This window comes from Euprymna scolopes, chromosome 4 (genome assembly GCF_053919585.1).
Source record: "Euprymna scolopes isolate OS-2025 chromosome 4, ASM5391958v1, whole genome shotgun sequence".
Taxonomy (NCBI): domain Eukaryota; kingdom Metazoa; phylum Mollusca; class Cephalopoda; order Sepiida; family Sepiolidae; genus Euprymna; species Euprymna scolopes.
In genome coordinates this window covers 18347551-18369803 of record NC_136485.1, presented here as the reverse complement: position 1 = coordinate 18369803, position 22253 = coordinate 18347551, and the positions used below count along the sequence as shown (strand labels likewise).

The 22253-nt window shown below is 35.0% G+C and overlaps 1 protein-coding gene across 4 annotated transcripts in view; it reads left to right on the top strand.

Annotated features, from left to right (window-relative positions):
- LOC145266889 (lisH domain-containing protein ARMC9-like) overlaps positions 1-22253 on the top strand; it is a 317027-nt gene that overhangs the window by 192232 nt on the left and 102542 nt on the right. For all 4 annotated transcript variants that reach the window (XM_080122667.1, XM_080122658.1, XM_080122685.1 and 1 more), the window contains 2 exons: positions 6603-6661; positions 21308-21421. In XM_080122667.1, the coding sequence (XP_079978793.1) occupies positions 6603-6661; positions 21308-21421 (173 nt within the window). The remainder of the gene's footprint in view (positions 1-6602; positions 6662-21307; positions 21422-22253) is intronic.

The following is a 22253-nucleotide window of genomic DNA, read 5'->3' as shown; positions in this document are numbered from 1 at the left end:
CCACTCAGTAATTTCTTCATATCATGAAAACAAATTTTTGCACTATGTTTACGCTGCTCGCAAGCGCATAAATGAAGATTGTTAAATGCGCATCCGCGTACCAAACTGCCTTCTAACATTACGTAGTAATCTTTGGTGAACAATTTAAAATTAGATAAAAACAGGTAGTTTTCCAGATATTAAGCAATGTAATTCTATATGTTATCAGTGGTGGCCATTTCTGTATGCGCATATTTTCGAAGCGCGCACGTCAAAAATATGCGCACTTGAGTGTATAGAAATGGTCACCACTGATAACATAAGGAGTTACACTATTTGTATACAGATTTTTCTTTATTTTTGTTTTTCAATTTCCTCGAGTTGTATTGAAAGATTAAAGCAGAAAAAACAACCTTTTAGCCAATAAACAAACAAAAAGAATGCCTCCTCACTAGGGGGCCAGAAAGCGGGTGCTCAATTTAAGTTAAATTTACATGGAAAAGTGATCACTCACGTTTTGAAAAAGTAATTTCTTCATATCATGCAAACTACTTATCTGCCCAAAATTTAAATGTGATAGTCGGTTTCAGTATCTCCGAAAATTTATAAACGTCGTCATTTTAAATTTTTTTGCGGAGTTGGAAATATACTTGACACTGATGGAATTTTTTTTTTGTTTTGGTTAAAAGTCCTTGAAGGGGCACTTCTGCAGTATGCAGATGGCGGCTATTGTTAGGGGGCGATAACTCCAATTTCTTCTTGGTCAAATAACGCAGTAAATAAGTAACAAACCCGAACAGAAAAATATTTGAAAACCAAAACCTTTATTGTATAAAAATGCATCAATATATAATTTTAAAAACATTTATTTAAAAGTCTGCATAAGAAAATATAATTTTAATAAAACAATTTTGTAATGAAAGCAACATTGGATTTTTATAAAGCAAAATAGCTTCTTTTTTTCTTCTTTTTTTCGAACAAATGAATAATGTAAAAGAAACATGTTTTTGAATTAAAGCAACTTTGAAGGGTCAACAACAAATTAATAATTTAAATGTTTTTTGACCGAGAAGCGCCACCTGGCGACAGTTTAGTGAAACGCACCAAAAAAGATGGCCACCGTCTGCATACTGTTGTTTTGTGAACACAAAAAGTGTTAAAAGTGAATTAATTTTTCTAAATAAAATATTTGTTTTATTATCTTATAATACAAGAAGTGTTTCCTTTTTCCTTTTTGTTTCGAAATAACACAAGTAATTTTTAAAAATAAATATATGGTTTCGTTTTCGTGTCTTCCATTCGGTTTTGTTACATAATCAACCGCATCCACTTCGGGTGGCTTGATTTTTTTCCGAGCAGTAATCTTGGACATTACTTAAAAAACATACAAATTTATTTTCTTTTGGAGGAGGGGGGGGCGTTTATCTCATTATTTTCTTTAATTTTCTATTTTTTCTCGATTATCGAGACTCCTAAACGTGATCCTCTCATATCGGACATTTTTGTTCAAAAGTAGCACTCAACATTACTTTCTTTTTTTTTTTTACTAAATAAACTCTTTAAAATAAGTTGAAGCACTAAAAACTTATAAAGCTAGGTAGAAAATGAACACAGAAAATTACATTTAATTTTTTTAAAACAACAGCAAACAGGTAAAAATATTTGTAAAAAATATTATGGGATGTGTATTCTCTTTTAAAAACAATATCTCCTTCAAGAACGGCCATAAAATGTGTTTTCAATCAATATTTATTCAATAATGGCCCAGTTTTCCTCCCTAGCAAAAATAGACGAGTTTTCCTAAATTTGTATTTTATATATAAATTATCGGTGAGATACAAATAAAAAATGAATATGTCCGTTATTTATAGATTTTGTTTCACAAAATTATAAAAGAGAAAGAAAAACAAACTGATGTAAACAAATGGTTAGTTGATTTTTAAATAATAAATTTGGTATATTTATATTTTAAACTCATACAGTAGCGTCCAAAACTAAAGGACAAAATTTTAAAAGCTAATATTTGTTAGAAATAACAACTGTGAAAAGCTGAAATTTTGACAACTGGTAATTGTTATCATTCATAATAACATACTAAAATTTTAATCATTTGCAAAGGAGAGAAAAAGAATTATAACAATTATTTATTTATTTATTTTCAAAATAGGAACGTCCAAAAGTAATGTAAATTTAAAATGTAACTTGCTCTACTTCTACATTGAGCACTCTTGTATTAACCTCATTATATTTCACTGGTTACCCTACTTTTGAAAAATAGCAACCTCAAATTATATATATATATATATATATATATATATATATATATATATATATATATATATATATATATATATATACACCTTATTAACATTAGTAAATTAACAAACAATGTAACCATATAGGGGAAAAAATGTAAAAAATTAGCTTCGTATTGTCAACCGATGTAAACCTGTTTTAGATATAACCATGGTTAACAAATTACAGAAAATAAATATTAGATTAATAATAATAATAATAATAATAATAATAATAATAATAATAATAATAATAATGATAATAATAAGTAATCTCTTTTGAAATAAAAATTTAAAAGATTTTAATTCATGCATTGAATAAAACTTGTCAAGCTCTACAATATGAACAAAGATGGCTGCCGGAATAAAAGCACGATGTTGAGTCTTCTATGAACCCCTTTTTCTCATTGCAGCATTATATTGTCGGGCATTTTTTTTTTATCTAAGCAAAGAATTTCTAATTTTTCTGAAGAGTATATACACGAAAAGAGCCAGTATCGACATAATAGTAATTGTTTGTTTCTGCATAACGAAACAGATCTGTAAAAAAAATGTAACGAAATTTTAACATACCGGAGGAGCTGATTTGCATGAAGCAGGCAAACGGAAGAGAGTCCACAGGCGTGCAGTTCTAAGAAAGAAGCTTTGTTAATGGAATCTACATTTAGGTTTAAGCACAGATAAAGAGTGGGGGAAATTATTGATAGGGGTTTTGGCTAGACGAGTGTTTTCATGAGAATTTCGCGTAGGGGCACCGTAGATTGAAGCTCAGACGAGCACTTGCTATGAAAATAACGATAAAGCAGAGACAAACTCGCAACATCTATTCTGTGAGAAAGAGGTTGCAGGGAAGAGAAAATGACATCCCCCACAAGGCTACGAAGTCTGTTTTGAACTCTGTCAAGGCAGGATAAACTGCTTCTAGTAGCTCCTGTGCAGATGTGGCAACAGTACTCCATCGTTGGCCGTACCTGGCTTTTATATAGATAGAGAATTGCATCAGTAGTGAGATATCTACTGGAGTGGTAGAAGGATCCCACGGTTTTTCCAGCGGCCTTGGCAACGGATTTGATGTATGTGTTCCATTTTACATAAAGAATAAAGGTCAAGCCCAGAAGCTTGTCAAAACATGGAGCCTCCCTAAGAAGAGAGCCATTCATTTCAATTGATGCCAGACGAGGATCAGAGCCGTGATTATGTAAAAATAGAAGCTTGGTTTTAGATGCATCAGCCACCGCTTTCCTCATTGTGCCACTTGCTCGAAATCAGAGAGAGAGAGAGAGAGAGAGAGAGAGAGAGAGAGAGAGAGAGAGAGAGAGAGAGAACTTGTCATTTACGGCGTTTGATGTGTAACCATAGATGGTAGTGTCGTCAGCATAAATCTTAACGAATTAAGTATGTGTTTTGGAAGATCATTGATGTAGATTTATCTTAATTCTTATGATCACATGAGAACGTTTTCATTCTTATAAAAGCGGCAAAAACTTTCCAACATTTTATATAGTATTTTTTAATTTACGCTCAAATTATGCAGATTTAATTAGAAAAATAAAAAATAAAAGATTGATTGTTGATTTTAACATTTTTACATGTTTTTATCTTTTAATATATATTATTTTTTAATAACAGAATCTGAAGAATTGTTTCCAAAATATAAATACTGCAAAACTAGAACCATGACACTTTTGGTTTATATAACAGCATCTTTTTATTTATTATTTCATATGCAGACATAAATGATGCCCTAAAGGAAAGAAGTTACGTAAAGTTTTCTTGTTTTTAATTACTAATTAATTGTAAGAAAAATATTAATGATGTATTCACCTTAATTGGTTTTGAAAATAAGGTTTGTAGATAACGATCGACGTTCGTCTATGACTCATGCATCTTTCTCTTCTCACGTTTTGACGAAAGTAAACTAAACTTTTTACTTCAACTTCTTGTATTTATTTTTTATGGAAATCGATCCAGACAATCTATGAAGCCCTTTGATGTAAGGAGCTAAAAAGAATAGTATTTCAAAGTCAAAACCTTGCCAACGATAAGTGTGTAGATTGAATAGATTCTGACCTAGAAAACAGCAGTTCTTCCCCATTTGTCAGAAATATCCCTCATTGAATGTGGAGACTGAAAGAGAAACTAAAGAAATGTAGAGTTACGTGGCTGCCGAAAGAAAATTCAAGATTCACTTTCCACTCTCCTAATATATTTAGCAATTCCTCTCCTAAAATTAAGACGACAGAAATGGATACAGGTAAGATAAATATGAAACGGAAATTACTAAGCATGAAACGAAATATGAAACTATTTAGGAATATTTTATTAAAAAAAAAATATTTTCCCTGGAGTCTGAGTGATAACAAGTATCCCCAGATTTCGAGTACTCTTCCCATCTTTCGATAACCTTTGCAAATTAATTTGCGATATAGCAACAGCTGTTTATCATTGATTTCTCATTGGCAGCGACCATTGGTCTTCATTAGAATTTGTGTGGTGATAAGCCTCCCCAAGGTCTCGGCCTTCTTTGCACTCATCCGGTGCAGGTCTGGTTAGTGCTTTTTGTCTTCAGTCTTTCCATCCTCCTTAACCCTCTTCTGCTATTTAGTGTGGTACTAGTTAATGCTGAACCTTTTGTGTGTGGAAGGGAGAAGTAACTCAAAATTATGCAATTTGAATTTTCTTGATTTCTTGTGGTGTTTCTTTGTGTTTTACCGCTGTAACAGTTCCTATTATCCTCATCATTTTCTCTGTCTACAGAAACATCTGTTCGTCTCTGTCACATAAGTCAGTAGATACTCAGTAGACAGTGACATCTTCCTTAAATAATGGCAGTAGTCGCTATCACTGGCGTGTTTATTTCTTTACAGTAAAAATAAAGTTATTTGCTTTCATCTTCTCTGCTTTGGATGATAGCAGTGGACGACCTTCCATCCTCTTGATGTAACATCACAGAAACAAACAAAGGAAAGAAATAAACCCAATTCGTCTTTTTTTATTACCATTACTTTGCAAACAATGCTTCTTGTTTTTTTTAACCGTCCATTTTGTCTGCCATGAGATTAACAAAACCCTACCGTCTTGACACCAGCTTGAAAGTTTCTTGCTGGCATCACAGGGCCACACGCTCATCTCACCCGGTATACACTTTTCTTCTTTGATCTCATGCTGGCATTAGAAAGCCATTTCTTGCCTTTGACTTTACATGTCAATCTTTTTCAACGTATCCTTTGCTTCTTCCGACCATGTGGTGTCCTTTTTTTTCTTTGTCTTCATCATGCAAGCCTGCGCACACTTTCTAATTTGCATATGTGCTTTTTCGGCTATTGCTGCTAATATCTTTGCAAGCCAGCTATCCTACTGCTTCTGTTGATATTTTCCCATGCGCTCATATGCGCTCTGTTACACTGACATCTGTAATAATGAACAAACGCAAAAGAAAAGAATCCAATATTCCAATCGTTCAATGCCTCATGTTTTACTAATTTATTTATCTTTTAATAGCATTGCGTTAGCTTCCAACCCCCATTTTCTGCAAGTGCGTTTGGAGATAAAACTTAAAAAAGAAAAAGAAAACCTGTATCCAAACAAGTCAACTCACATATCAAAAGAAGCACATCTACCTCTCTTCTTCATCAGTTCGGTTGTTTTGGTTGTTTTGTTTTACGGCATATCAACCCTTTTGTGTTAATTTCATAAAAGTTTTTATGCTTACATCTTCAAATATTTATTCATGGTGTTAAGTTGTTTTGTATATGAAGGTTATTGCTTTGTTTCGGACTTGGACGAACAGTTTTGCAAAATCGAAAGAAAAAATCATTAACATCAACGTTTGGTACATTTTAGGCCAGGAAGGCTGTAACACCAGCTTTCATTTCGAACTTCATATCCATGAATATCTTAATATATACTTCTAAACTTTAATCTGATCTCTAAATGGAATTTTCCATTTTTTGGTTAACTTTGGTTAATACATTGAAAATTTCTGATTTTAACCGTTCTTTGACTACATTTCAATATTAGTATTCGACGGTGGAACTGTTGATTCTTGAGATGAATAGATATTTTTTGGTTTGTATATTATCTGTGCAATTGGACATTTAGGATTATGTGATTCTTTTCTAGGAAATAACTTTTGGTGTAAAACAGAGGGAAGTACCATTATTCTTATTTGTATTGATTTTACAATTATTAGGATCTCGCAGGAAGAATAGGTTTGTCTTTAATTTTAGCTGTTCATCTTTTTGTTTATCTTTTTGTTTATCTTGAAGTTCAATTTGTATGCTTCAAATTCTTCTTTAACAATATTTATAATTTGATTTTTTTTTTCAGATGAAAAATTTACTGACCAAGAATCAGATGATGACGAATCAGATGATGAAGATGATGAGGTACACGATCTAATTCTATATTTTTCACTTCTTAAGTTAGTAATATGCCTGCATTATTAAGTTCAGTATGTACATTCTCTTCTTGTTTATTGTATTGATGCAAAAGCTCTTGTCACGCCACCATCTCAGATATAATGTTTCAGAACTCTCTAGAAAGTGTTTTGATTTATATACAGCCAGCCAAATAGAAGCAAAAAAAAAAAAGAAAAGAAAAAGTAGAGCTTCAGTTAAAGAGCAGGATTTTGTAATAGCCACTATATCACTTGGTGATGAAGCCAGGAATTGTAAAAGGGAATCCATCCTGATTGAACTGGTAAACGGAAATGGAGGTAAATAATGACAATGGCTACGTCATCTTCATACCTTTTCAAGATAGGCGTAAGATTATATTTAATCTATATATCTATAAAGGTAAACGTGTCTGTGTGTCTGTGTGTGTACATTTCCCTACGCAATAACTCTGTCAATTTTCAATCTACAGACTCGAAATTTGATATACAGGGTACTGAGATTTGGGAAAATCTTTGTAATCCATTTTCGGTCAATAATTTGGTTGTTAAGGGGTCAAAGTTCAACGATTTGACCTTTGAGAACTCTACCAAACTCCTCGACAATTTTGGGTATAAACAATTGAAATTTTAGATATAAGTTCCTTCGACATGGATCTAATTTACTAACTTGATTTGAGCCCCAAACAATAAATTTTAAGGGGTCATAATGGGGGTCAAAGTTAAAAAAAATTGACTTCTGCGGTCTCTACCAAATTACTCAGACAATTTCTGGTCTAAACATTTGAAATTTTACATAAAGGGTATTCAGAGATAGGGTAAGCTTTTTAATCGGTTTGGGTCGAAAATTTAAGCTTCCGAGAGGTCAAAGTTCAAAAGATTTGACATTTGCGGTGTCTAGTAAACTACTCACCGAATTTTGGGTCTAATCATTTAAAATTTATACATAACGGGTATTCAGACATGCGGCAAGCATTTTAATCGGTTTGTGAGGGGGGCGAAAATTCGGCTGTCAAAATGTCAAAGTTGAAAGAGTTGAACTTTGTGATTCTACGAAATTTCTACGCCAATTTTGGGTCTAAAGACTTGAAATTTTAGATGTAGATAACTTGGACATGGGTAAAACTTTATATTTTGATTTGAGACCAAAATAATTAATGTTAAAGGGTCAAAATTGGCGTCCAATTTATGAAAAAATTACCTCCGCAATCTCTACGAAATTACTCAGACAATTTTGGGTCTAAATAGTTAAAATCTTACATAAAGTGTATTCACACGTAGGGCAAGTTATGAACAGTACATAGGGCCTGTGTAAAGCCGGGCTGAATTGCTAGTGAATAAATAAAAGAGAAAAGTCATGCTTTGTCCATATTGTACCACTTTTCGTACCAGAAATACCACCAGCGGAAAAACCTGAAAAACTATCAATACCTGACCTTGTATCCTGACTAAGAAAAAGCAAACCGTCTTATCTTCTATTGCTCTTTGTTTTTTATCTAAACAACATGGAAATGCATTTTTGTTACTTAGTTTTGTTTAACTAGTCTGGGTCGCTCTTGTCCTGACAGCGCGTCTGGCTGCTGTTTTTAACTAGTAGTAACATCCATACATGTCTCTGTGCTGATATGGACCATATAGTCTTTAAATGTATTTACAAACGTGTCCATGTACGAGGGGCGTGCAGTAAGTAATGCCCCTGACCCACTTCCAGTTGTCTGATCTAGCTGTAATTTTGCATGTGCAATGAGTTATATCTCTACGGGTTATGTGGCAAATTACAGCTCTGAACTAATTGTGGTTTCTGTTTTACAGGTGTTTGAACTGAGTCAGGTGTTGAATGTCAAGCAGTGAATTGGTTTTTGTATTTGAAAGGATGCACACCACAGGAGACTTTTGATGAAATGAAAAAAACTTATCGTGATAATGCCCCATCATATGACTTTGTAAAATGCTGGCATCGTGAATTCAAACATGGCTGGAAATCTGTGGAAACAGCTCCCAGACCTGGTCGCCCCCCTTCTACCATTGATGAGGCATCTGTCCGTCAAGTTGAGGCTGCCATTTTGGAAGATCGGCGCATTACTATTCGCCAAATAGCCCAAGATGTCAATATTAGTACAGGGTTTGTGGAAACTATCATTCATTACCATTTGTATATGCATAAGGTATCTGCCAGACGGATTCCTAAGTTGCTCACACCATTCCAGAAGCGAGAACGCATTGAGTGCTCGAGGATGAATTTGGAGATGTGCCAAGAAGATGAGTCAAAGTTGTTCAAAAGACTGATTACACAGGATGAAACCTGGGTCCAGCACTATGATCCAGAGACCAAAGCCCAGTCAATGCAGTGGAAGCACTTGGACTCACCACCTCCAAAGAAGGCAAGGTTGCAGCCCTCCACTGGCAAGGTCATGCTCACAGTCTTCTGAGACCAGGACGGAGTAGTGATGACAGATTTCCTGGCAAAGGGTACCACAATTACAGGAGCCTATTATGCTTCACTTTTGAGGAAATTAAGGGAATCTATCAAAATCAAGAGGCGGGGCAAGACCAGCAAACGTACACTCCTCCTGCAGGACAACACTCCAGTCCACAACTTGCATGTCGCCAGATCAGAAGCACGGGCGTGTGATTATGAAATCCTACCCCATCCTCCCTATTCTCCTGGTCTTGCACCCTCTGACTTTCACCTCTTCCCAGCCATGAAGTTTTTTTTGAAAGGAAAGCGTTTCCTAGATGATGCAGCCTTGATTTCTGAAGTCACGTCGTGGTTGGAAGACCAACCTGGGGTGTTCTACAAAAACGGTCTCCAGAGCTGCATCAAACGATGGGAGAAATGCATAACTCTGGGTGGTTCCTATGTAGAGAAAGACTAATAACTGTGCCAAGTTTCGTTGCTCTACTGCTATGGTCAAGTGGGTCAGGGGCATTACTTATTGCACGCCCCTCATAAACATGTAATTGTTAGCGGCAGCATTGTCTAGTGTGTATAGAGTGTTAAATAATTCGTGAACTATATATTGCGGGTGCGTGTGTGCGATTTTACACATTAATCATTTTCTCGTAGACAAAATGCGACAAACCTTTTATCATTTCCTTCTCTTCGTTTGTCTTGAAATGCTTTGAACGAAGATACTTCTCACTGAAGGAAACACCAAAACAACAGGCTCTATTTTATGTAACTTTACTTCTTTTATGTTCCGCATCTCAGAGTTTGCAAACGTTTCTCGTGATTTCTACATCTTCTGAAATGTGTCCATTAGCACCCCATAGATGAAAAAATGACAACCGATCCATGATATAGTGACTAATTTTCTTCCCCGACTGTTTACTCGAATATATCTTAACTGTTTCTTTGTTAGTTATGCAATTTACGTAAACAGGTCATTCTTATACGAATATGTAGGTGCATATACATATGTACGGCACCAAAACGTATATGTTGGATAGATGTCTATATATAAATTGTATACGAGTATATAAAACAGGTATATATTGAACACAAAATACACATGTTACACAGACTGTATCGTTTAGTATGTTTTTATACGGGTATCCATATCATCTTTAAATGTATTTACAAACGTGTTCATGTAAACATGTAATTGTTCGCGGCAGCATTGTCTAATTTCTATAGAGTGTTCAATAATTCGTGAAGTGTATATTGTGGGTGGGTGTGTGCGTTTTTTACACATTGAACATATTTTCGTAGACAAAGGGCGACAAACCTTCTTTTATTCCGCATCTCAGAGTTTGCTAACATTTCTCTTGATTTCGACATATTCTAAAATGTGTCCATTAGCTCTCTAGAGCTATAAAAATGATAACTGATCCACAATATACTGACTGAGTAACTAACTTCCCTGACTGTTTACGTGGATATATCTTAACCGTTTCTTTGTTAGTTATGCACTTTACATAAACAGGTCATTCTTATTGATTGTAAATATCTATTTTAACTTTATATTACTGAACTAAATTCGAAGTCTTTTGCTATCGTTAACTCTGTAAACATTTTATTGCGACTTTAAAATATTTTACTTATCGGTAAATTTCAAATCTGTTACTGTTTCAAATATTTATCTTCAAACTTTCTGTCTGTTATTGAAATATAACATATTTCAATAAAATTGTACATTAGTTCCATCGTTCACCGATACATACAGTTTCATGGAAACAGTAGAAATCTAGCCTGTAGGCCTAAATATCTATCCTGTGGGGTCCTAATATATAACAATTATTAATCAATTAGAATAGAGAGAATAATACGCATTCCAGGTGTTGTTAGTGGAATATTATTGAATTTGAGAACATTTGTGCCTGAGAGTCATGACATGTTGCGCATATAATATGATATATGGTTCTGGGCAGTTTTAGGAGATTCACCTTCCCAGGCTTTACCATCTTTCTTTGGAAGAGGTTAGGTTTTGCTCATCGTCTGAGTTGCTTTTACCGAGAAATTCCAACAGAGTTGCATAGGCACATTCTATAAGTTAGTGCTGCAGTTCACCTAGTGCACTGGCTATTCAAAACCTTATCGGACATTGTGTCTAAACTTCTGGAGATGTAACTACAAACTCTTTATGAATTATTTTTGAAATGAACGTTTTTTTTTATTTTGTGATATTTTTGTTGTCATTGTTTGCGTTTGGCTGTGCTCATCTCTTAAAGATGTTTAAGTTGTGAAAGAAAAAAAAAAGATATTTTCCTTTTCTCAAGAAAAGGACGAGAAAACTGCAATAGATCAAATTGAGTTGTTATAGTTGTAAATATGTTTGTTACATATGGTCGGCTTTTGGGCTCTGGCCATTTTTCCAAAAGCAAAAGTACAAACCTCCTTTATTTTCTGTGAATATACTTTTTTTTTCTTTTCTGCATTCATAAATTTCTTGCAATTTATCTTATATACATATACGCATATCTCATATCTCGCTTATAAACATATACACATATCTCGCTTGAATAGACTCATACAAATGTATTTATGCATATATGTTGTATGCATAGATAAAAACACTTGAAAATATATATATTTCGAAAACATATTTATACATAAATATATATTCATTTATTAATACTTGTAAATATATACGCACACACACACACCCACACAAACACACACACCCACACACACACACACACACATATATATATATATATATATATATATATATATATATATATATATATGTATATATATATATATATATTAGTGTTGGGACAATTAATCAGAATCGGAATTGGGAATCGGAAAAATCGGAAGATTTGGGGGTATCAGAATCAGAAAAATTGATGTCTATTTTCCGATGCCAAAACGATTCTTTTAATTGTCTTTTTTTATTTGATTTTGTTTTAAGTAAAATCTTCCATTGCTGGTAATAATGATAAAATAATAAATATTTATTGATTTTAAAATACCAGTAAAGCTAAAATCGATAGATCATCCTCCACAAGTGTATTTTGACGTTTAGGAAAATATCTGCATATTTAACATATGTTTTTACGAAAATCGGAGGAATTAACAATCTTATAGCTAAATAATTAGAGATTTATAAAGAATCGGAATCGGAATCGGTAATTGTATCAGAATCGGGAATTTAGTACAGAATCGGTAATTGTATTGGAATCGGGAAAATATTGGAATCGTCCCATCACTAATATATATATATATATATATATATATATATATATATATATATATATATATATATATATATATATATATGATAGACTCTCCGTCGATTTTCGACGTATGAGACTCCGACAATTGACCTGAAGGTCTAGAACTCAGCGTGTCGACATTCACTTAGACGTATGTGGCACTTTAGTCCTGCTAGAGACTTGCAATGGCGACCGCAGTGGTGACAGACATATAAATGCGAGAATTTAGCTCCACACTGCTCAGTATTTTTTTTGACTTGACTCTCGCTTCTTTTAGTTTTTCGATGCAAAATGCCGAGAACTCCTTGATTTTTCTGTCACACATTTCTATCCACTTCCTTCTGTCTTTTGCAGTTGGCTCAATGTTGTTATATTCAATATTTAGAACCTGCAAATTAGACTTTATTTTGTCTTTGTAACGCAACCATGGTCGTCCCACGTTTCGACGGCCTCTGTCTAATTGGCCATACAGGAGTTGCTTCGGTATCCTGTCATCATCCATTCGCATCACATGACCCGCCCATAGAAGCTGCGACTGGATTAAGAAGTTTTCGATGTTGCTGATTTTACAAAGTGTGAATAATTTCGCATTTGATATTTTGTCTTTCAAAGTAAAACCGCAAATGGCACGTAGACATCTCTTATGGAAGACGTCAAGTTGCAAAATTTGTTTTCGGTACGGGGTCCACGTCTCTGAGGCATACAAAAGTGTGGACAGTACCACAGCTTTATATACATGAATTTTTGTCTTCAGGCTTAAACCCCGAACATTCCATAATCTTGTGTGCAGCTTGCCAAAGGCGCTGCTTGCTCGGGAGATACAGTTGATAACTTCATGGTCAAGAGATGCACTTGAATCAACCACACTTCCCAAGTATGTAAACTTGTTAACATACTTCAGCTTTTTCCCATCTACCTGAATCGACATCTGAGGAAAATTGTGCACGGTTTGTTTCTGTTTAACACCCTGTACTTGTTTTGGTGTAGGTGGTGGCTGGTAGATAACTTCCGTTTTCTTTATACTGATTGTCAAGCCAAAGGCTTTACATGCAGTAGAAAACCGATTTACAAGATGTTGAGCCTCCTCCCGAGAAGTCGCGACAAGGGCAGCATCATCTGCAAACAGCAAATCTCTTATAATGGTTCTTCGGAGAAGTGTTTTTGCTTTGAAGCGTTGTTGATTAAAAATCCCACCATCTGTACGGAATTGGAAATGAACGCCAGTGTCAACATCTGCAAATGCATATTTCAGCATAACAGAGAAGTAAAGGGCGATTAGTACTGGAGCCATTACACAACCTTGTTTTATTCCATTGGTCACATTGAAAGGCTCAGAAGAGTCCCCATTGGACATCACTGAAGCCTTCATGCCATCATGGAAGGATGTTATAACTTTGAGCATATTGTCAGGTATACCAATTTTCTTAAGGATTTTCCATAGGGCAGTTCGGTTGACAGTGTCAAAGGCTTTAGTAAGATCAATGAACACTATGTATAGCTCTTGGTTCTTTTCTCGAACTTTCTCAGAGACCTGTCGCAGAGAAAAGATCATATCTATTGTACCCCGAAGAGAGCGGAAACCACACTGCGATTCGGGATATATCTCATCTACAAGATGTCTGATTAATTTGTTGATTATTAGTCTGGCCATGATTTTTCCAGCAATTGAGAGCAGAGATATGCCACGATGATTGTCACAGGAATTCCTCAAGCCTTTATTTTTATAAAGACGGTAAATTGATGCATCTTTAAAGTCCTGTGGGACTTTTCCAAATGTCCAAATGGACACGAAAAGTGCATGTAGCTTTCTGGCCAGTTTATGGCCACCATATCTGTAGACTTCCAGTGGTATACCGTCATTTCCTGGTGCTTTACCTAATGATATCTGTTCAACTGCTGCAATGACTTCTGGGAGAGTTGGTAATACGGATAGTTCTGATCTCTCGGGAACCTGCTCAATTGAGTTTATAATCTCATCGTCTGTTACCGAAGAAGAATTTAACACTGTTTCAAAATGTTCCTTCCAGTGTCTCAAGATACCGTCCTTGTCTATCAGTAATGTCCCGTCTTCTGCTAAAATTGGCGAAACTCCTGATTCTTGAGGACCGAAAACCTTCCTTATACCTTCATAAAAGGCTTTTGTGTCCTTTCTGTTGAATGCTGACTGAATAGCTTCTGCGTGTGCGGTCCACCATTTCTCTTTCATCTGTTGTAGTGTCCTCTGAACTTTCCCTTTGCAGGTTTTGTATGCCAATCTTTTTTCAGTAGAGTTTTGGTCGTCAATCCATGCTTTGTGAGCTTGATGCATTTTCTGAATTTGATCCTGGGCTTCTATATCCTGGTCATCAAACCAATCCTGGTGCTTCCGTATGGGTAAGCCCAGCACTTCCAGGGCAGTGGAATGGGTGATATTTCGTAGCGCTTCCCAGGACGCTTCTATGTTGTCAGTTATTTCTACACCATCTAAATTTTCATCTAACTTGTCAGAAAGTATTGTTCGAGTTTCAGTATTCTTAAGCGACAATACATTAATACGTTTTGGAATGACTTCTTTACCTGTCTGCGCCAAAGACTCAGAGACACCTTGCTACGTAGCAGGGCATGATCTGATAGGTAACAGCTTGTATGGAAGGAGCGCGTTATTTTGAAGTCACGAAAATCACGTTTTTTAGTGATGACATAGTCAATCATATGCCAGCTGTTTGAACGAGGATGCATCCATGTGGTTTTGTGACAATTTTTCTGTTGAAAAACTGTGTTAGTGATGGTCATATTGTATTCTCTGCAGAGGGAGAGCAAATGAAGACCATTTTCATTCATTCTACCAACGCCATGATGCCCCAGAACCCCTTTCCATGATTGGAAGTCAGAACCGACCCGAGCATTAAAGTCGCCCATCAAAATGAGTTTGTCCTTATGGCGAATACCACCGATTACTTCTCGTAGTGGTTGGTAGAATTCATCCCTCTCCTCATCCGGTCTGCTCATTGTTGGTGCATAGCAGTTTACAAGTGTAACCCGAGTTTCAAGTTCCAACTCAAGGGTCAAAGTCATAATGCGGTCCGATAGACCTTTGGGAAGAGATTTCAGTGATTTGGCTGGTTCTGATTTTACGGCAAATCCCACACCAGAGAGGCAAGACTCATCAGGCCCTCTACCCTTGGAGAAAAAGACATAGCCACCCTTTTCCTCCTTAAATTGAGAGACACCAGCAAGGCGTGTTTCACTGAGTGCCGCAATATCGATCTTATATTTCTTAAGTTCACGAGATATCAACGCTGTTTTACGTTCTGGTGCATTAGGATTGTCCTGGAGGGTGCGAATATTCCACGATCCAATATTAAATTTCTTACTTAATTTAGAATTATTTCGACTGCACACTGGATACCCAGACAGCTGCCGTTCACTGTCAAGGTGAATGTGTACGAGCAATGTTTAGGGCTCCTTTTATCGCCCCTTCCCCATACATGGGGAAAGCAGTGCTATCCCTAAATAGGGCTGCTTTGCCACCAATGGAGGACACGAGCTGCGCAATTGCACACATATTTGCACAGAACGGCCATCACCCATTGGCCGCCACAGTGAAGACATTCGGCTAAGGACTTCCAGTGATACCCTTCACCTATGCCCGTCACCTTCAACCTTACGCCCATGGACTTTGTTGGTGCAGGACCATGTAAAACCTAGACCCCATCAAAGTTGTCAGAGAACCCACACATAGGCCTTGATTATAGTGGTGAAAGCCCGTGTACAACTATCCACACTTTTTGGTGCTGCTGATAGCACTAAATCGGTGCAAAGATTTGCCACAGAGGAAGCGAACAACAGACCTCAGGTTTTATATCAGAGTTTCCCTCTCCTAGATACATGTCTTAACAAAGACTAAGAGTGCATCTCTCCTTGTGGTCAGGTATAATCCCACCAGTTTTCTGGATCACTCTTCGTCTAGACTCTACCCTTTGACCTGTCCGACTTGGGTGGCCCTACCAGGAGTACATGACTCCCGCCGGCAGAGCTCTAGGAGTCATAAAGACTCGCAAAATGCCCCACCACGGTAAGGTGGTGATCCACGGGGCATGTATATATATATATATATATATATATATATATATATATATATATATATATATATATATTGTTTTTAAAATATAATTATCCATTGACACGTGTTTCGCCGTCTACGACTCATCAGAGTGGCTGAATCTAGATGACGAAACACGTGTCAGTGGATAATTATATTTTAAAAACAATATATATGCCGCTCTCCATATGGGGATACCAAATTGGTTAAAAGGAAAATTACTCCTAACTCGCATTTAGGTTAAAATGCACTTTCGTAAATAATTGAATTCATTCAAAACGTATTACAAAAACAAAAACAAATAGCATCTCTCTCTCTCTCTCTCTCTCTCTCTATATATATATATATATATATATATATATATATATATATATATATATATATATATTAGTGATGGGACGATTCCAATATTTATATATATATATTTTGGTTTTGGTTTTGATTAAAGCTGATGGCACTCGTCATTTAATTTTTTTTATAATTTTACTAAGAATTCTTCATAATTTTGGTTATTTCATTATTTAATAAGATTTTTTAAACGTCATATAATCGTTCATATATTTAATAAGATATGATGTAATTCATATTTTTTCTGGAACAAATATGTTCGTTATAATTCAAATATGGATGTGTAACTGAAATGAAACGAATGTATTTTTGTTATGTAATTTATTGACTGATTATATGTATTATTTTTTATAGGTGGTGTTTTCTATAGTATGAGAGAGTTAACCTGTGTCTAAAATTAAATTTTGTTCATTTCAGTTACACATCCATATTTGAAATGTAACGGACATATTTTTTCAAAAGAAACATGAATTGCATCATATCTTCTTAAATATATTAACGGCTATATGACGTTAGAAACAAATCTTACTCTCTTTCACAATGCGATGCCGCCCCCCACTTTTTTGAATTTCCAACGACATTTTTCGTTTCACAAATTACATTTTATTTTACGATATATGTACTGGTACTTTCTTTTTCTTAATCCCATTAATCCAGAGGAAGTCTCGAAATAAAGACGAAACGTTGATGAAAACATAACTTGTTTCGTTCCTTTTTTATTTCTCTATCTCGTCAGAATACTTTTTCCATTATTCTCATATATATATACATATATATATATATATATATATATATATATATATATATATATATATATATATATATATATATATATATATATATATATTATATAAGAAGGGAAAAAATAAAAATAGAAAAATAGTTCTGACTTCAGAGGGTTATGCAAATTACGTCCGTTAGGAAAACAATCCAGAAAAGAATTTATCTAGTCTGGTGGAGTATCTAGCTTTGTGTTTTTACTTGAGGTTATATCACCTAGAGAAGGTGCACCATTCTTTGTAGCTTATCCATACTGAGGAGATCTTATTTGGGTCACGAATGCCATGTAATTTTGAATATTTAGTCAGGGTTTACTTGTAGGGGAACGTATTCTCATGTCAGGTTGATCTGACAAACACTTGTACAGAGAGGTCTTAGACATGCGAGGAATGTTTCTAGTAGGCATTCACGTTCTGTGTGTGTGTGTGTGTGTTAGTATAAAACTTTCGAATACAATACATCAAAGTGAAAATTTCGAATGCAATAGATCAAAATGAGTTGTTATAGTTGTAAATATGTTTGTTGCATATGGTCGACTTTTGGGCTCTGACCATTTTTCCAAAAGCAAAAGTACAAATTTCCTTTATTTTCTGTGAATATACTTTTTTTTTCTTTTCTGCATTCATAGATTTCTTGCAAGTGAAAAATGAACTGCATAAGATAAAAGTAAAAATAACAGAGACAACGGCAATAAAAAAAACTATTAATTAAATAACTCAATACAATTAACGCTTATGAAGAAAGCTCTAGAGATATAGGATATAAATAAATTATTTAAAATAAGATATATATTTAAAAAAAATCATTAATAATTATGGACAAGCGTTGAATAAAATTGGAAGCAAATTATGAGCTTGTCCCACATCTTGTGATTTTCTTCTATTTTGTTCATCATTTATTTCATATTTATTTTTATTAGGCACATATCAGTATGTGCATTGTATTGGCATTGCTTAAACATACTATGCACACAGCTGCAAGAGTGTAATAAAAGAGAACACATTAGATTTGTGAGAGTCACACTTTTTCTAACTTCACCATTTCCATCCCCTCTTCCTTCTCTCGTTTCACTATTTCTTTGCATAAATCGCCTGCCATGTCTGCTTGCTTCCACATCCTTTTTATTCACCCTCCTGCCATTGTATACCGCCCTCTAAAGTGGCGCTTGTCATCGCATACAAATTACTGATAGTCACTGCGCACACAACATTGGACTTCTGGCAAATTACAGCTTGGCAAGCAAGACAACGTAGACATTTCAGAGTAAGTGAATGCTAGCGTCTTTCGTCGCATGAACCCTTGCCGAATTACTGATCCATGCACACATAAGCATTATTTTAGGCTAATATACTTGTTTTACCAGCATCGATTATTTGAATCGATAATTTTGGATTTTTTGAACGACATTTCTCATCTTGAATATTATTCTCACAACGTTTCGGTCGTTGTAATCTCCGACCTTCTTCAAGTGCATCCTGTCGAACTTGAGAATCTTTACCTTTAACCTCCAAATGAGCGTCACTTAGAACTGATTAATACTTAGCATTTTATCTGCCACAGATCTGCATAGACAGTACAGGCGATACTAAGAATGTAATCAAGAATTACTTAAAATTCTTACTCGGACATGGCTGATGGAACGAGAACAATATATTCTTGTGGCCCGGAAGACGAAGGTAAAACACGGACATGGTTAGAAAAAGTAAATTGCATTGAAGAAAAACAGAATATACAAAGAGCAACAGTCATAGCACATACCGCCAAGATGGCGTTATATGAAATACACAGACCACACCGAGAGTCCTACCTCTCAGCTTATTTCTACAGTTCGGAAGAGTTCATCTCTTGTGCATGGGCGAGTCTCTCACAACACCCCCTTCCAAGCTTTGTCAATATCTTCTGCTTTGAGTTGATAGTCGGCGGGTCGGTAAATTTTCTTTCCTCTCGACTATTGCTGTTCTGTTTAGGGTTAGTCACGATCTCGAAAATGGTGTTGATCAGCTCTTCCTCTACGTGTAATGTATGTCTAGTGTCATCCGAGTAACGTTTATTTGCTTTTGGCGGCGTTTATAGGTATGTCTTGTACCTTGTATGATAGATTATATAATCCATTTTTGGCTAGATGTAGATTTTTCCCTCCGTTTTTTCTTCCTTCCCCCATTTTTTATCTCTTATCAGTCTTAATGATAACATATCAAAATATTAGAAAAAAAGCTACATCTGGTTAAAAAATGGATAGCACGCGATTAACCATACTCAAACCAGCAACCTCTTAGTTTCGTAAATATTATGTTTCTAAGAACTTACTATTGGTTGATGGATTTAATTAAAAATTTAATTATAATAAGTTAAAAGTTATACCCGTAGGGTTCCCTGATAATTTAATTGTTTTTATATGTGTAAACTTACTTTCAACTAGATCGCAAAATTCGAAACCTTAGAATACAAAGCTACCTCCTTTTTTCCTACAAAAACATGACGACTTTTTACACCTGACGAAGATCGAAGGTTACATAAACCGGAACGTTGTACAGATAAGTGTTATCTGCAAAACGAAGATAAGAACAACTGCTTGATTAATCGAAATGATACAAGTATTAATAATTTTAAATTTGCTCAAAGCATTTCTGATAACCAATTAAAGCTGATGAATTTTTTTATTCTGAAAAAGAAATGTTCGTTTTGTTTTTTGGTGATGAGTTTCAAATGTAATTGCTGATTAATGAAAACAATTCACGTTTTACGATATCAGAAGATTAACGAAGGGCTTACTGAAATAAGTCGTTATTTAACTGTAGTGAGAAGAATCTTAGTGCTAACATGCATTATGTTTAGTCATAAGAAAAATTGGCTGCACTGTGATTAAAACCTCACATTAACCAACTGAGATTGCTTTGCAATGATATGCAATTAAAAAAGACTGGATGTTGGGATATGCAGGGACATGTGCAAAATCGATACAAAAGAGGCGTTTGGATGTGATTTAAAATGTTATTTACATCGAGGAGCGAGTAATAACTATTTCTTTGCAGGGGACAACGCTAATTATCAGACGAATGTTTCCGCATTCTATGAATGCGCAGAGGGAAGTGCAAAACAAACTCTCTAATTTGCAAAGCTACAATTTTTGTTTTTATTGCGACAAGCTGCTGCTGATTAGATAGAATCAACCTATCAGCACACGTTTTTTTTTTTCAAAATTGGACAACAATTTTAATTCTTTTTTACAAAGAATTCTGCCTTTATATTTTAGTTTGTTGCAAAATATATCATCACCTTCATTCTTTTGGAACTTTGTTTACCCACAATTCTCAGTTTTTATTATCCATTTGAATTATTCAGATGAGTCATATTAATATTCTTATTTTCGTTGTTATTTTCATAACGTTTCGATCTATGTAAATTTAATTTAAATGCATCTTTTTGAAGTTAGGACTTCTTATATAAAACACAGGAACCTATACATATTTTTAAACTGAACCTTTTATTTAATCCAAACAGGTCGATTGTTCTCGTTTCGTCAGCCATAATAAAGTACAAGTGTAACAATTTTTATTTTATTCTTTGTCATTATCGCCTGTGATGAGATCTGAACCTGTAACTTTTTTTTATCGGCTCATGATTGATACATAACAGATTCATCTGTTGCATAATCTATGTTAAAAGTTGTGAAAATAACAAAAAAACTGAGGATAGTAGTCCGAAAAGCCCGTACGATCCATATATCATCAATCCTCATCTGAAATTTATTTTGTTTTGTGTTGTTAGGAAGACATGGAAATGGAACCTGATTTAGACAAAGATGACATGGTGAAACCAAGCAGTCCTGCTGGTCTTTATGGCGAAAAATTATTAATTTCTGATTATCTTTTAAAGAAAAAGGTATGGCACTTATTTGATACTCTCCTGTGTTCAAAATAATTTACACACAATAAATATGCATCTAATAAGGTCACTGACTTACACATCATCATCGTTTTTACATGTGTTGGACAACTCTGAGAAATTACCTATCAAACTAATCTCTCTTTACTCAGATCTTTATCTGTTTCTCTAAAATCCATCCTTACTACTTCCTCCCATGTCTTCTTCGGCTTTTCTTTGCAAATTGATTCTGATAACCTCAACTTTTCTACATCTATTAACTCAGGAACTGTCATCCATTCCAATTACATCAACATTTATCCCACTTGGAATCAATATGGAACACTGCACGAAAGCACAAAAACGTTCAACATTGAAGCCACAACTGCTGAGCAATCCTAGAACTTTGATGTTTGAAAAAGAGCAAAACATTCTCCCAAACAGAAACGGCAAGAATGATAACAATCGTTTCCCTGCAGTCTACAAGATTATTTCTGTGAAACAGTTGTAAACATATTGAATGCAAACTTAAGTCTAAACACGGATTTTTTTTTACCTTATATTTACTTGCAATTCGAAACAAGAGGATGATACGTCACCTTGCATGCAGTTCCCCTGCTGTTTAACAGTATCGACAACCATGGCTCTCTGAATTGGTAATCTTCGGAAAACAAGTAAAGGCGGTAGTTTCCTAGTGCTTTCCGTCTTGATTCAGCGGTGTATCTTCCCCCGTGAGTTAAACGCGCCCCCAGATACCAACCTGGAAATTTCTATGTTATGTGAAGATGAACATTGTTTCACTAAAGAAGGCCGTTTTTCGGGTGGAGATGGGTGAGAATATTGCAGCAAA